Source organism: Nerophis lumbriciformis, linkage group LG14 (assembly GCF_033978685.3).
Source record: "Nerophis lumbriciformis linkage group LG14, RoL_Nlum_v2.1, whole genome shotgun sequence".
Lineage (NCBI taxonomy): Eukaryota > Metazoa > Chordata > Actinopteri > Syngnathiformes > Syngnathidae > Nerophis > Nerophis lumbriciformis.
The window spans coordinates 24,349,612-24,366,323 of record NC_084561.2 but is presented as its reverse complement, the minus strand read 5'-3'; the positions used below and the strand labels follow the sequence as shown (position 1 = coordinate 24,366,323).

The 16,712-nt window shown below is 40.6% G+C and overlaps 1 protein-coding gene across 1 annotated transcript in view; it reads left to right on the top strand.

The window, feature by feature from the left end:
* The window catches only part of LOC133616778 (cornifelin homolog B-like), an 8,585-nt gene extending 4,798 nt beyond the window's left edge, over positions 1–3,787 (top strand). The window contains exons 3-4 of the mRNA XM_072914724.1: positions 2,927–3,114; positions 3,192–3,787. Coding sequence (XP_072770825.1) covers positions 2,927–3,114; positions 3,192–3,395 — 392 coding nt within the window. The 3' untranslated portion in view covers positions 3,396–3,787. The remainder of the gene's footprint in view (positions 1–2,926; positions 3,115–3,191) is intronic.
* The last annotated feature ends 12,925 nt before the right edge of the window (positions 3,788–16,712 follow it).

Below are 16,712 nucleotides of genomic sequence, written 5' to 3'. Positions count from 1 at the left end.
TTTTTCACAAATGTTTGTAGAAACAGTCTCCATGCCTAAGTGCTTGATTTTATACACCTGTGGCCGGGCCAAGTGATTAGGACGCCTGATTCTCATCATTTGGATGGGTGGCCAAATACTTTTGGTAATATAGTATATATATATATATATATATATATATATATATATATATATATATATATATATATATATATATATATATATATATATATATATATATATATATATATATATATATATATATGTATATATGTACAGCTTGGCCCCAAGCCAAATTTTTTTTAACCCAATGCGGCCCGCGAGTCAAAAAGTTTGGGGACCCCTGGTTTAAACTGTCAAGTTTCATAATTTTGGCACTTCTCTATGATTTTAGCTCCAGACTTTTTTTGTTTGTTTGATGTATCCTGTTCTAAAAACATTGCAATTGAAAGCATAATTAAAAAAAAAAATCCCTGGCGAAATTCAATACAGCTCGCTAACCTTCAAATTAAACTATCATATTCCACAGGACTACATGTAATGCATGATTTAGGTTGTACAAAGGACTAACAATATAATCATTTAAATCTTTCAGAAATTGTATACTTTTTACATACTGTATTGATTTCTATTCCTTATCCCAACTATAACTGAAGTTTATACATTAAATATTTATTTACTTACTCATTTGATTATTTACCTATCCAATCTTTGTGCTACAGATTGACTACAAACAAATGTGTTAGAAATTGCTATGAAATAAAAAGGGGTTGGATAAATACAAACCCCGTTTCCATATGAGTTGGGAAATTGTGTTAGATGTAAATATAAACGGAATACAATGATTTGCAAATCATTTTCAACCCATATTCAGTTGAATATGCTACAAAGACAACATATTTGATGTTCAAACTGATACTTTTTTTTTTTTGCAAATAATCATCAACTTTAGAATTTGATGCCAGCAACACGTGACAAAGAAGTTGGGAAAGGTGGCAATAAATACTGATAAAGTTGAGGAATGCTCATCAAACACTTATTTGGAACATCCCACAGGTGAACAGGCTAATTGGGAACAGGTGGGTGCCATGATTGGGTATACAAGTAGATTCCATGAAATGCTCAGTCATTCACAAACAAGGATGGGGCGAGGGTCACCACTTTGTCAACAAATGTGTGAGCAAATTGTTGAACAGTTTAAGAAAAACCTTTCTCAACCAGCTATTGCAAGGAATTTCGGGATTTCACCATCGACGGTCCGTAATATCATCAAAGGGTTCAGAGAATCTGGAGAAATCACTGCACGTAAGCAGCTAAGCCCGTGACCTTCGATCCCTCAGGCTGTACTGCATCAACAAGCGACATCAGTGTGTAAAGGATATCACCACATGGGCTCAGGAACACTTCAGAAACCCACTGTCAGTAACTACAATTGGTCGCTACATCTGTAAGTGCAAGTTAAAACTCTCCTATGTAAGGCGAAAACTGTTTATCAACAACACCCAGAAACGCAGTCGGCTTCGCTGGGCCTGAGCTCATTTAAGATGGACTGATACAAAGTGGAAAAGTGTTCTGTGGTCTGACAAGTCCACATTTCAAATTGTTTTTGGAAACTGTGGACGTCGTGTCCTCCGGACCAAAGAGGAAAAGAACCATCCGGATTGTTATAGGCGCAAAGTTGAAAAGTCAGCATCTGTAATGGTATGGGGGTGTATTAATGCCCAAGACATGGGTAACTTACACATCTGTGAAGGTGCCATTAATGCTGAAAGGTACATACAGGTTTTGGAGCAACATATGTTGCCATCCAAGCAACGTTACCATGGACGCCCCTGCTTATTTCAGCAAGACAATGCCAAGCCACGTGTTACATCAACGTGGCTTCATAGTAAAAGAGTGCGGGTACTAGACTGGCCTGCCTGTAGTCCAGACCTGTCTCCCATTGAAAATGTGTGGCGCATTATGAAGCCTAAAATACCACAACGGAGACCCCCGCACTGTTGAACAACTTAAGCTGTACATCAAGCAAGAATGGGAAAGAATTCCACCTGAGAAGCTTAAAAAATGTGTCTCCTCAGTTCCCAAACGTTTACTGAGTGTTGTTAAAAGGAAAGGCCATGTAACACAGTGGTGAACATGCTCTTTCCCAACTACTTTGGCACGTGTTGCAGCCATGAAATTCTAAGTTAATTATTATTTGCAAAAAAAAATAAAGTTTATGAATTTGAACATCAAATATTTTGTCTTTGTAGTGCATTCAATTGAATATGGGTTGAAAAGGTTTGCAAATCATTGTATTCCATTTATATTTACATCTAACACAATTTCCCATATCATATGGAAACGGGGTTTGTAGGATCTGCTTCTTCCTACTCCTTTTTGGACTTACTAGCAGTGTCCCAATTCAGGGTCTGCATCATTCGGAGGACCCGGCCTACGCAGCCTCAGAAGGCTGGACCTTAGGAAGCACCTCCGAAGGACGTGTCACCCGTTGTTAAATGGGACAGTCTAGCCTGTGGAGGATACTTGCATTAGAAAGTGTATTCGCTGCCGCTGCTTGTATTTGCCGCCATCGTCAAAAAAATCCAGGTTGAACAAAGGCGCGCAAAGCGTCTTGGGATATAGGAGGCCACGAAGGATAGTCGCGGTGCATCCTCCGAATACAGGGAAAAGGAGGGCGCATTCGTCGGCTGCATTTGGAGGAGCCTTGGAATTTGAATAAATTGGGACAGCCTTCGCGCAGCGTTGTGACGTAAGCTGCTTTCAAATTCGCCCTTCAAAGGATGCAGACCCTGAATTGGGACACAGCTACTGTAATGCATAACTGGAAGTATATACGATGTACCATATTGTATTTGTATGCATGTTTGAAATAAACTAACACCATAACAGTAACTGACATCCACGAGCACAGTGAATATTTACTGAATCGGTTGTTTGTTTTTAGGTTGCTTTGGAATGTGGTGTTGCCCCTGCCTGGCCTGCACAGTCGCAGAGAAATTTGGAGAGAACCGATGTCTGCCGCTAAGTGACATCTTGAGCCCCGCCGCGTTTGCAGCCATCGGCATCCCTCTGTTTGCATCCCCGGCGGGCGTTTCTTTGAGAGCAGCCATTCGAAAAACCTACGGTATCAGGGTAGGATGCATCAAGCTGACAGCCATGTTCTTAAACGTCGTTACATTCATTATGTCATGAATGTTTTATTTTTCCAGGGGACCATCTGTGGGGATCTATTTTTTTCCTGTTTCTGTGCATGGTGCAACTGGTCTCAGATGTACCGCGAGCTTATTGAGCGAGCCAAAGAACCGACTGTCATTCATTTGCAAAGCCCAGTAATAGTTCAGCAGCCTGCTATCATGGACATGTACGCTGTTAATCACTATAGTTCCATTGGCTCCCTCATCTCCATCCCATAGATCTCCATTAGGAAATTACAAAGCACAAAGTTTTCACACTGTTTGAGGCAGTGTTTTTCAACCACTGTGCCGCGGCACACTTGTGTGCCGTGAGATACAGTCTGGTGTGCCGTGGGAGATTATCTAATTTCACCTATTTGGGTTAAAAATATTTTTTTGCAAACCAGTAATTATAGTCTGCAAAATATGTGTTGTTGTTGAGTGTCGGTGCTGTCTAGAGCTCGGCAGAATAATACTCTTTCATATCAGTAGTCCATGAATTGATTTACGTGGACCCCGACTTAAACAAGTTGAAAAACTTATTCGGGTGTTACCATTTAGTGGTCAATTGTACAGAATATGTACTGTACTGTGCAATCTAATAATACAAGTTTTAAATCAAATTCATCATCCCCGCGACTGCATTGAGCATTTGGCGCCACACTTGTTTCCGGAAGTCGAAAAAAAAAAAAAAAAGCTCGCTCATTTTGTTAAACGCCACGAAAAAAATACCCTCCCGTGAAGCCTCTAACCGAGTGGAACACCTCAAATTCAGCTAGCTAGCAGCTAGCTGCTAAGCTAACGAAGCTAGCGCGGAGAAAGGCGTCGCCGGGCGCCGGTCAGAAGGAGTCTACTCCTGCACACCGTGACCAGGACTTCTCGGAAGACAGCAGGAACTTCACTCGGTAACAGAAAACACCGTGAGTATGGCTTCCTGCGCGTCTTGCACCTTACTCACGGAGAGGCTGGCTCTGCTAGAGGGCCGTGTCCGCCAGTTAGAGCAGAGTAATCTCGTAACTTTAGATGTTGCGGACACATCTGCTAGCGTTAGCTGTAGCGAGCTAACTAGCCCAGCCTGTAGCAGTCCTAAGCGGCCTACAAGCTACGGTGTACCGGTTGAGACGCATAATAGATTTAGCTCTTTAGCTAGTCCTACACCCCAGTCTACCGGGCACCACACCTTAGTCATAGGGGACTCCATCACCCGAAACATAAAGCTTAGCAAACCAGCCACAATTAAGTGCATCCCGGGGGCCCGAGCACCTGACATTGAGGCTAATCTTAGGGAGCTAACTCGCAACAGGCCTAGTAAACACGTACGACAGGCTAATCGCACCACTAGTTATGCGAATATAGTTGTACACGTTGGCTCCAATGACACTAGAATGAGACAGTCAGAGATTACAAAGAGAAACATAGCCAGGACTTGTGATCTCGCTAGAAAGATGTCCAGGCATCGAGTAATTGTCTCTGGCCCCCTGCCTGCGAGAGGCAATGATGAGAGATATAGCAGATTAGTCTCGCTTAACAAGTGGCTGGCTAGCTTCTGTAGACAACAGGGACTAACGTTTATTGATAATTGGCCCTCTTTCTGGGGCAAACCAGGCTTGCTGATGAGGGACGGCCTTCACCCTAACCAGGAAGGCGCCATCATCCTGTCTAAGAATATAGACTACTGTTTAAGTCACATTTGACTAACTACACTAGAGCAAGCCCGGCCACAGGCAATTACAGAGCCTGCTAGTCCGGGTGAGGAGTCAGTTAAGCTAGAACTAGCCAGCACCAGGCTAGATAATTCCTGTACGCATAGCAATTTTCTTAGAATAACACACAACTCACATAATGTGTTTTCTGTTGTGAATGTGTCCGGGGTAGATATGCATTCTACTGAGGTGGCAAATCATGATGCGTTCAGTCGATCGCAGCATCAAGCAAACAATCTGAAAATTCCCGTCGTATCAATTCCTAGATATGGTCGAAACTATTTAAAGTGCACTACGTATAATAAACGCAACATTATTAATATTTCTACTACGGATGATTTAAACAAAAACTCGTCAAAACAGCCCAATACTTATAATATGGGCTTTTTAAATATAAGATCATTGTCTCCCAAAACGTTATTAGTTAATGAGGTCATTAGAGACAACAATCTTAACGTCATTGGTCTTAGCGAAACCTGGCTCAAACCAGACGAATTTTTTGCGCTAAATGAGGCATCTCCTCCTAACTATACGAATGCGCATATTGCCCGTCCCCTTAAAAGGGGTGGAGGGGTCGCACTAATATACAATGAAAACTTTAACCTTACCCCTAACCTAAATAATAAATACAAATCGTTTGAGGTGCTTACTATGAGGTCTGTCGCACCGCTGCCTCTCGATATGGCTGTTATCTACCGCCCCCCAGGGCCCTACTCGGACTTTATTAATGAATTCTCAGAGTTCGTTGCTGATCTAGTGACGCACGCAGACAATATAATTATAATGTGGGACTTTAATATCCATATGAATACCCCATCGGACCCTCAGTGCGTGGCGCTCCAGACTATAATTGATAGCTGTGGTCTTACACAAATAATAAATGAACCTACGCATCGCAACGGCAATACGATAGATCAAGTGTTGGTCAGGGGTGTCACCACCTCCAAAGTTATGGTACTCCCGTATACTAAAGTAATGTCCGATCATTACCTTATAAAATTCGAAGTTCTGACTCATTGTCAACAAACTAATAATAATAATAACTGCTATAGCAGCCGCAACATTAATGCCGCCACAACGATGACTCTTGCTGACCTACTGCCTTCGGTAATGGCACCATTCCCAAATTATGTCGGCTCTATTGATAACCTCACTAACAACTTTGACAATGCCCTGCGCAAAACCATTGATAGTATAGCACCGCTAAAACAAAAAAGGGCCCCTAAAAGGCGCACCCCATGGTTTACAGAGGAAACCAGAGCTCATAAATTATCATGTAGAAAGTTGGAACGCAAATGGCGCGCGACCAAGCTTGAGGTTTTCCATCAAGCATGGAGTGATAGTTTAATATCGTATAAACGCATGCTTACCTTAGCTAAAGCTAAATATTACTCAAATCTCATCCGCCTCAACAAAAACGACCCTAAATTTTTGTTTAGTACAGTAGCATCGCTAACCCAACAAGGGACTCCTCCCAATAGCTCCACCCACTCGGCAGATGACTTTATGAATTTCTTTAATAAGAAAATTGAACTCATTAGAAAGGAGATTAAAGACAACGCATCCCAACTACAACTGGGTTCTATGAACACAGATACAACTGTATCTACGACGGATACTGCAATACAAAATAGTCTCTCTCTTTTTGATGAAATAACATTAGAGGAACTATTACAGCGTGTAAGTGGGATAAAACAAACAACATGTTTACTTGACCCACTTCCTGGGAAACTTATCAAGGAGCTTTTTGTATTATTAGGTCCATCAGTGCTAAATATTATAAACTTATCACTTTCCTCTGGCACTGTTCCCCTAGCATTCAAGAAAGCGGTTATTCATCCTCTGCTCAAAAGACCTAACCTTGATCCTGACCTCATGGTAAACTACCGACCGGTGTCCCACCTTCCCTTTATTTCGAAAATCCTCGAAAAAATTGTCGCACAGCAGCTAAATGAACACTTAGTGTCTAACAATCTCTGTGAACCTTTTCAATCCGGTTTCAGGGCAAATCACTCTACGGAGACAGCCCTCGCAAAAATGACTAATGATCTACTGCTAACGATGGATTCTGATGCGTCATCTATGTTGCTGCTTCTTGATCTTAGCGCTGCTTTCGATACCGTCGATCATAATATTTTATTAGAGCGTATCAAAACACGTATTGGTATGTCAGACTTAGCTTTGTCGTGGTTTAACTCTTATCTTACTGACAGGATGCAATGCGTCTCCCATAATAATGTGACCTCGGACTATGTTAAGGTAACGTGCGGAGTTCCTCAGGGTTCGGTTCTTGGCCCTGCACTCTTTAGTATTTACATGCTGCCGCTAGGCGACATCATACGCAAATACGGTGTTAGCTTTCATTGTTATGCTGATGACACCCAACTCTACATGCCCCTAAAGCTGACCAACACGCCGGATTGTAGTCAGCTGGAGGCGTGTCTTAATGAAATTAAACAATGGATGTCCGCTAACTTCTTGCAACTCAACGCCAAGAAAACGGAAATGCTGATTATCGGTCCTGCTAAACACCGACATTTATTTAATAATACCACCTTAACATTTGACAACCAAACAATTACACAAGGCGAATCAGTAAAGAATCTGGGTATTATCTTCGACCCAACTCTCTCGTTTGAATCACACATTAAGAGTGTTACTAAAACGGCCTTCTTTCATCTCCGTAATATCGCTAAAATTCGTTCTATTTTATCCACTAGCGACGCTGAGATCATTATTCATGCGTTCGTTACGTCTCGTCTCGACTACTGTAACGTATTATTTTCGGGTCTCCCTATGTCTAGCATTAAAAAATTACAGTTGGTACAAAATGCGGCTGCTAGACTTTTGACAAGAACAAGAAAGTTTGATCATATTACGCCTATACTGGCTCACCTGCACTGGCTTCCTGTGCACTTAAGAAGTGACTTTAAGGTTTTACTACTTACGTATAAAATACTACACGGTCTAGCTCCGTCCTATCTTGTCGATTGCATTGTACCATATGTCCCGGCAAGAAATCTGCGTTCAAAGAACTCCGGCTTATTAGTGATTCCCAGAGCCCAAAAAAAGTCTGCGGGCTATAGAGCGTTTTCTATTCGGGCTCCAGTACTATGGAATGCCCTCCCGGTAACAATTAGAGATGCTACCTCAGTAGAAGCATTTAAGTCCCATCTTAAAACTCATTTGTATAATCTAGCCTTTAAATAGCCCCCCTGTTAGACCAGTTGATCTGCCGTTTCTTTTCTTTTCTCCTCTGCTCCCCTTTTCCTTGAGGGGGGGGGGGCACAGGTCCGGTGGCCATGGATGAAGTGCTGGCTGTCCAGAGTCGGGACCCGGGGTGGACCGCTCGCCTGTGCATCGGCTGGGAACATCTCTACGCTGCTGACCCGTCTCCGCTCGGGATGGTGTCCTGCTGGCCCCACTATGGACTGGACTCTTACTATTATGTTGGATCCACTATGGACTGGACTCTCACAATATTATGTCAGACCGACTCGACATCCATTGCTTTCGGTCTCCCCTAGAGGGGGGGGGTTACCCACATATGCGGTCCTCTCCAAGGTTTCTCATAGTCATTCACATCGACGTCCCACTGGGGTGAGTTTTTCCTTGCCCGTATGTGGGCTTTGTACCGAGGATGTCGTTGTGGCTTGTGCAGCCCTTTGAGACACTTGTGATTTAGGGCTATATAAATAAAGATTGATTGATTGATTGAAATTAAAATGAAGGTGGCAGCCGGTAGCTAATTGCTTTGTAGATGTCGGAAAACAGCGGGAGGCAGTGTGCAGGTAAAAAGGTGTCTATTGCTTAAACCAAAAATAAACAAAAGGTGAGTGCCCCTAAGAAAAGGCATTGAAGCTTAGGGAAGGCTATGCAGAACGAAACTAAAACTGAACTGGCTACAAAGTAAACAAAAACAGAACGCTGGACGACAGCAAAGACTTACTGTGGAGCAGAGACGGCGTCCACAATGTACATCTGAACATGACATGACAATCAACAATGTCCACACAAAGAAGGATGAAAACAACTGAAATATTCTTGATTTCTAAAACAAAGAAGATGCGGGAAATATCGCTCAAAGGGAAGATGTGAAACTGCAACAGGAAATGACAAAAAAAAGAGAAAAAGCCACCAAAATAGGAGCGCAAGACAAGAACTAAAAGACTACACACAAAAAAACAGCAAAAAACTCAAAATAAGTCACGGCGTGATGTGACAGGCCGTGACAGTGCACCTACTTTGAAACAAGAGCTATAGTGATGCATGCTTGGTTATGGTTTAAAGTCATACCCAACAATTGCGACAACGACTTTTTACTGTCAACTGAGTTTCATTTTGTAATGTTTTCTGCTGGTGGTGTGCCTCTGGATTTTTTCAACACAAAAATGTGCCTTGGCTCAAAAAAGGTTGAAAAACACTGGTTTAAGGTATTTTGGATAATAACGCTTGATTTGAATGAACTAACACAAAGTCTAACTGTATATATTTCATTTTTGATATATTGATTTACCTAATAAAATATAGTATTCCTAAGTGTCATAATAAAGTTATTTCAGCATGGATTCACTTTTTTGAACCCCAGAAAGTTTTGTTTTAGATATTTGAATTTTATTGAAGAAGAAATTTGAGTATTTGAATGAATTCCACTCTTCTCTTCCTGGCAGTCTTGTCCGACATGTCAGACACTGTTCAAACCATCATTGACCATCATCTCAAGGTAAATTAAAATACCCTATATTTCCCCAGGAAATTACTGAAACAGTGATACCCCAACTTAAGAGTGCCCCAACTTGAGTGTTTTGAGATAAGAGCTGTCGCTCAGCTAATTGTCATGCTTTGAGTTGCAAGCAACAATTTTAGTTACAAGCATCCCAGCCACTAGTTGGCGTACACTGAAAAAGAAAATCCTATTTTTATGTTTAATTTACTCTAAATTTCTACTGTAATTTTTCCATTTTTTTAAATAGTTTATAAAACTGTAGAATTGAAGACATTATCTGAAAATAAACAATCCGCCTGTTATTTTAAGTAATATGCCAGTAGTGACAAACTATGTATATTTCCTTTTTTTTTTACAGAAAAATACCAAATTAATTATACATAACATTTTCTGTTTTCTTAAATTACTTTCATATTCATGTAAAATTACGGTAATTATCTTTCATTAAATATGAGGCTTGTTATATAAAAGTCTATGTCCATACTAACAATCTAACACAGGGGTGTCAAACTCAAATACAGAGTGGGCCAAAATTTAAAACTGAACAAAGATGCGGGCCAAGGTTGAACAAATTAACCTTTAACGTACTCTACAAGATATTGTCACGTCCCCTTTTCATCCACTCTAACATCGTTCAGACCCAGTCACAAGATATGTGCGGCTTCTGTATGCACACATGAGCGAATGCAACACATACTTCATCAACAGCGATACATGTTACACTGAGGGTGCCAGTATAAAAAACTTTAACACTGTTAGAAATATACGCCACACTGTGAATCCACACCAAACAAGAATGACAAACACATTTCGGGAGAACATCCGCACCGTAACACAACATAAACACAACAGAACAAATACCCAGAATCCTTTGCAGCACTAACTCTTCCGGGACACTACAAAATACACCCCCGCTACCACCAACCCCCCCCCCCCCCCCCCCCCCCCCCACACACACACACACACACACACACCTTGTAGCGTCCCGGAAGAGTTAGTGCTGTAATGGGTTCTGGTTTGGTGTGGATTCACAGTGTGGCGTATATTTCTAACAGTGTTAAAGTTCCTTATTCGGCTACTCTTAGTGTAACCTGTATTGCTGTTGATGAAGTATGCGTTGCATTCGCTCGTGTGTGCGTACAGAAGCCGCACATTTCTTGTGACTGGGCCAGCACTCTTTGGGCTGGCTGGCTGGCGTTTGGAAGACTCCCGGGAGGATCGGCGGGCCAGCTTTAGTGTTAATTTGATATCGCCTCAAGGGCCAAGTGAAATTACACGGCGGGCCAAATTTGGCCCGCGGGCCAGAGTTTGACACCCATGCTGTAGAATAAAGGTCATTCTACAGAACTTTTTGCATCGTCACTTTATTAAAGGTGGTTGATCTTAACAATTCAGAAGAAATCTGTAAAATAATGGTATTTTTCTGTGGAACTGCCAGCATTGTCACTTCCTTAAAGGTGTCTGATCGTAATAATTTGGAAAAACTCTGTAGAATAAAGGTATTTTTCTGCAGAACTGTTTGCATCATCACTTTATTAAAGGTGGTTGATCTTAATAATTTAGTAAAAATCTGTAAAATTTCGATATTTTTCCGCAAAACGTTTCATGAAAATTTCTGTAAATATAATGTTTTTGATCATTATTTGGTTTACAATGTTTTACTTTAATTTTATGGTTTTCGTTTGGCAGCCATGGCTGCCAGTACATGACCGTTTTTTTTACAGTGTAGTAAATGTCACAGTGAACCCTGTAAGACCCACCCAAAACATCTGGTCTTACTCGCTGGCATTAGCTTATAGCCAGAGATCAACACAACTTTTCTTTTTCCAAGGAGGGGAAGGAAAAATGTGAGTGAATTAAAAAAATAAATAATCAAAAATATGACAAAGTCTGTTGCCGACTTGGCAAAACAATTAGAGCGTATCACTGTTAGTGTAAGAACCAAAAATAATATGTTGCTTTTTTGTATGTATGCACAGGTATGTCACATCCGGTGGTTGAAACATGGGCGTGGTTGAAGATATTTAACTGGGCATTTAAGTGAGCTGGCAAAAAGGGAGAAGTAGGTTGAGTGAACTCTGATATTTTCTGTTGACTGTCACGTAGGATCACTGCATTGTAGTCTTCTTTCGTTTGCAAAAATAGAACTTATACAACTGCAAAGTGGACTGATTCAATGAAGGAACAAGTCACAGATCTGAGCCCACTTAATCCTCTCAGCAGCCATTTTGTTGGTAGCAGTTGCCACAGCTCATCTCCACCATACTGAAACAGGAGAAGTCATAAGACTTAGACTTAGACTCAGACTTAGACTTCCCTTATTGTCATTCAAATTTGAACTTTACAGTACAGATAAGAACATAATTTTCTTGCATTAGCTCGTTGTAGTGCAGGATAGAAGAGCAATAAGGTGCAGATATAAATAGATAGATTACTGTACAGATAAATATATTGCACTTTTGCATATGCATCCACGTTTATGGATGTATGTTGTATTGTTTTTATATTCCAGCGAGTTAATCCGTTTTGGGGGGGAATTGAGGGGACTATTATGATGCGTTCAAGAGTCTTATGGCCCGAGGAAAGAAGCAGTTACAGAACCTGGAGGTTCTGCTACGGAGGCTGCAGAACATCTTTCCAGAGTCCAGCAGTGAAAACAGTCCATGGTGGGCGTGGGAGGAGTCTTTACAGATTTGCTGAGCCCTGGTCAGGCAGCAGCTTTTTGCGATTTCCCAGATAGGAGGAAGGAGTCACACCGCTACTGCTCCATCTGGCTATTATCTATTGCCCCCTGGGCCCTATTCGGATTTTAGCAGCAACTTCTCAGAGTTTGTCACTGATCTAGTGATGCAAGAAGAAAATACAGTTATCATGGGCAATTCTATTATCCATCTGAATACACGTCAGACCCTCCGTACGTGGCGCTCTGGACTAAAATTGATAGTTGTGGTCTCACACAAATAATACATAAACCCATGCATCGCAATGGTAAAACGATAGATGTAATCCTTGCCTGGGGTGTCACCACCTCTAAAGTTTTAGTACTCCCGTACACGAATGTAATGTCCGATCATTACCTCATAAAATTCAAAGTTCTCACCCATTGTCAACAAGCTATTGATAACCAATGCTTTAGCAGCCGTAAAATGCTGCCACAATTACGATGCTCGCTGGCTGACTGCCCTCGGTATTGGCACCATTAAATTATGTGGGCTCTATGGATAACCTCACTAACAACTTTAACAACGCCCTACGCAACACCATTGATAGTATTGCACCGTTGAAGCTAAATAACAGGGCTACGGAAGAAACCAGAGCTCTTTAACTATCATATAGAAAGCTGGAACTCGAATGGCATGTGACCAAACTTTTTAAATCAAGCATCGAGTGATAGTTTATTAACTTATAAACACACTCTTTTTTTAGCTAAAAGTAATTATTACTTCAATCTCATCTGCCTCAATAAAAAAAGTATTCAAAATTTTTGTACAATACAGTAGCATCGCTAAACCAACAAGGACTTCTCCCAGTAGTTCCACCCACTCGGCTAATGACTTTATGCAGTTCTTTACTAGGAAAATTGAACTCCTTAGAAATGAGATTAAAGATAACAAGGCCCAGTCCAACTGGGCTCTATAACACAGATACAAATGTATGTACTACGGTAAATGCTATCCAAAATAGTCACTTTCATTTTGAAGAAATAACATGAGAGAAACTCTTGTGACTCATAAATGGGACAAAACAAACATTGTGTTTACTTGACCTTCTTCCTGGGAAACTTATCAAGAAGCTGTTTGTAATATTAGGACCATCATTGCTAAATATTATTAACTTATAACTTTCCTCTGGTACTGTTCTCCTAGCATTCAAAACAGCAGTTATTCATCCTCTACTCAAAAGACATAACCTCGATTCTGACCTCCTGCTAAACTACCGGCCGGTGTCGCACCTCCCCTTTACCTCTAAAATCCTCTAAAAAATTGTTGCACAGCAGCTAAATGAACACTTATCGTCTAACAATCTCTGTGAACCCATTCAGTCCGATTTCAGGGCAAATCACTTTACGGAGACAGCCCTTGCAAAAGTGACTAATGATCTATTGCTAACTATGAATGCCTCAAACCTTCTTGTTTGAGCTGCATATTGAGTGTTACTAAAACAGCCTTCTTTCATCTCCGTAATATCGCTAAACTTTGTCCCGATTTGTCCACCACCAATGATATGTGTCGTTCATGCGTTCGTTACGCCTCGTCTCGATTACTGTAACGCATCATTTTCGGGTCTCTCTTTGTCTAGCATTAAAAGATTACAGTTGTACAAAATGCGACTGCTAGACTTTTGTCAAGAACAAGAAAGTTTGATCATATTACGCCTATACTGGCTCACCTGCGCTCGTTTCCTGTGCACTTAAGATGCGACTTTAAGGTTTTATTATTTACGTATAAAATACTAAACGGTCTAGCGCCTTTCTACATTGCTGATTAAATATTGTACCATATGTCCCGGCCTGAAATCTGCGTTTTAAGAACTTCACCTTTAAGTCTCATCTTTAAAACTCATTTACACACTCTAGCCTTTAAATAGACCCCATTTTAGAACAGTTGACCAGTTTCTGCTCTGACCCCCTCTCCTGCATTGAAAAGTTTTTCAGGTGGCCACGGATCAGTTTTCACAGAGGACGCGCTAGCTGTTCCAAGTCAGGACCCGGGGTGGACCACTCCTCTATACATCAGTCGGTAACGTCTCTGCACTGCTGACTCTTCCCCTCGCTACATCATCCAAATATCACGACTTCATTCAAATTGCGTGTTTAAAATTTTTTAAATTGAAAAAATGTAATAAAGAAATTATACATAAATACACTTTTGTTGTTATTTTTTGAGCATACCATACATATTTTTGTGCCTAAATTAAGAGTTGATTTAAGCCTTATTTATGTATCCTATATATTACAGTGCAGTATTTGTTTTATTTTGTTGTGGGACTTCTATTTTCGAGTTACTGCTAACAACAACTACAACCATAGTTGATGTGTGTGGGTGAGTGTGTGTGTGTGGGGGGGGGGGGGGGGGGGGGGTTGGAGGGGGAGACAGTGACACACAGACCCTACTGCTGCACATACTACTTTTCGACTTTATTTACGTTCTTCTAATAAACAGACAGTGGCCAGGACTTTCTTGAAAGATTTAAAGATTTAACACAAGCAAGCTACGACCGAGCAAAATGAGCTTTGATCAATAATACTTTGTTCTTTTAATAGTCCAAGCAAAACAAAGTCCACCTGGGCCAGACAAACACGCTCATGGCCGCATGAAGGTGGTACATCAAGGCGATCATGGGCCACCATGAGTGATGCCATTGACTAATGATAAGGAATTTGTGTAACTACCGTATTTTCCGGACTATAAGCCGCACCGGTGTATAAAGGTGCACACACTAATTTTTAGAAGTAAGAAAGATTTTTAATATATTAGCCGTACCAACTATAAACCGCAGGTATATACCAATAGGTTGTGAAATGAGATATTTCAATAGAAAATATTTTGTGAATGTTTATTTACATACCTTAATTGTTTCCAAATGGTGTCTGCAACACAGCAGTAAAACAGCTGATCAAACAAAACAGAAAAGTAATTGATGTCTTTATTCATCCTACATGAGATTAATATGATTTTCTCCTTTTTAAATAAAGTTCAAGATGTTTATCAGGATTCTTCTTCCTTGTAATTTGTAAACACTTTGAGTTTGAACAGTTTTTTAAAGTGGATCATTTTAGTACATAGTTTGATTTATTTGCATAATCCAATCCATAATTTAGCCGTTAGCAAATTAAAAAAAATCATAGATTAGCCACACCTTTGTATAAACCACAGGATTCAAAGCTTGAAAAAAAAGTAGCGGTTTATAGTCCGGAAAATACGATATTTAAAACTATAGGATGTGTTGCTAACTAAAATCATTATATTAATATTAATATCTGAAGTTAGTTTTTACTTTACTTTTGCAGTTTGAGTTTTTGTTCCAGATTAAAACACTCGGAGTCAGCATTCTGACGGCCGTTGTTGCGTCCGACCAGTCTTCCTCTCAGGGAATAAAACACACTGGTCAATCCCAAGTTCTTTTGGATGACATATATGTTGAGTAAGAAGGACCAACGAGACAGAATAGTATTTGGCCAAGTTTTACTAAAGCTTTAGGAGACCAGCCCTTACAATGCGACAATAGCATAAAGAAGTGGCCTAAACTCAAACTAAAAAAGTCAGCTTATTTAGTGTGAAAACAGCCCCTCTCACCCAGAAAGAAATACAGCTTTTGTTCTAAACAGATAAGGCTTTCTCCACAGAAAGGGAGTACATTATACTCCCAGTAGACATTCCAGCTCCTTCAAGGCGAAACACAGAGTTCACTAACGAACATAAGGTAAAAACTCAAAGTGTACATATGGGAAAATATTAGCTGCTTTAAACATGACTATGGATGAAGAAAGAACACTTAAAAATATATGCATTCTCCACACCGTATGCAATGATTAAGAAAAGCCATAACAGTTTCATGATGAATCCTAGCTTGACAGGTCATGAGGCCCGTAAAGACAGACAGCATGTCACCAGCTTTGAATTTGAAACTGTATCGAGTGTATTTAAATGTATATTTGCAAGTTGCAACCATATTCTAACACTACAAAAGATGCACATTTTACTGTCACTTACAAGGCTACAACAGGGCTGTTAATGTTAGCATATGCGTAGCTAAAACATAAAAAAAACCATCTCCAATTCCCCGCAACATTTTTTGCCTAGCTGAAAGTAGAATTATTGTAGGCTGAAATTTGAACATTTCTACTGACACAGAAAAAAGTAGCCATTCAAATAGTCAATTATTCAGTTAAAAAACTACTCAAGTCCCGATTAATTGGTGAGTAACTTCTGATTTATTTAGTAGATATTGTCACGGCTTGGCATGGTGTTGAGGTTTGTGATTCCAAGATGCAGAGGAGCAGCAGGCGAGGCAGAAGCAGGGTGCAGGCAAAGAAAGTGTTTAATCCACAGAAGCACGGTAAAAAAAATGTATCGTGTCGAAGGGATGCGCACGAGAAGTACAGCAAAAGTCAGTGGCGGGCCGTGC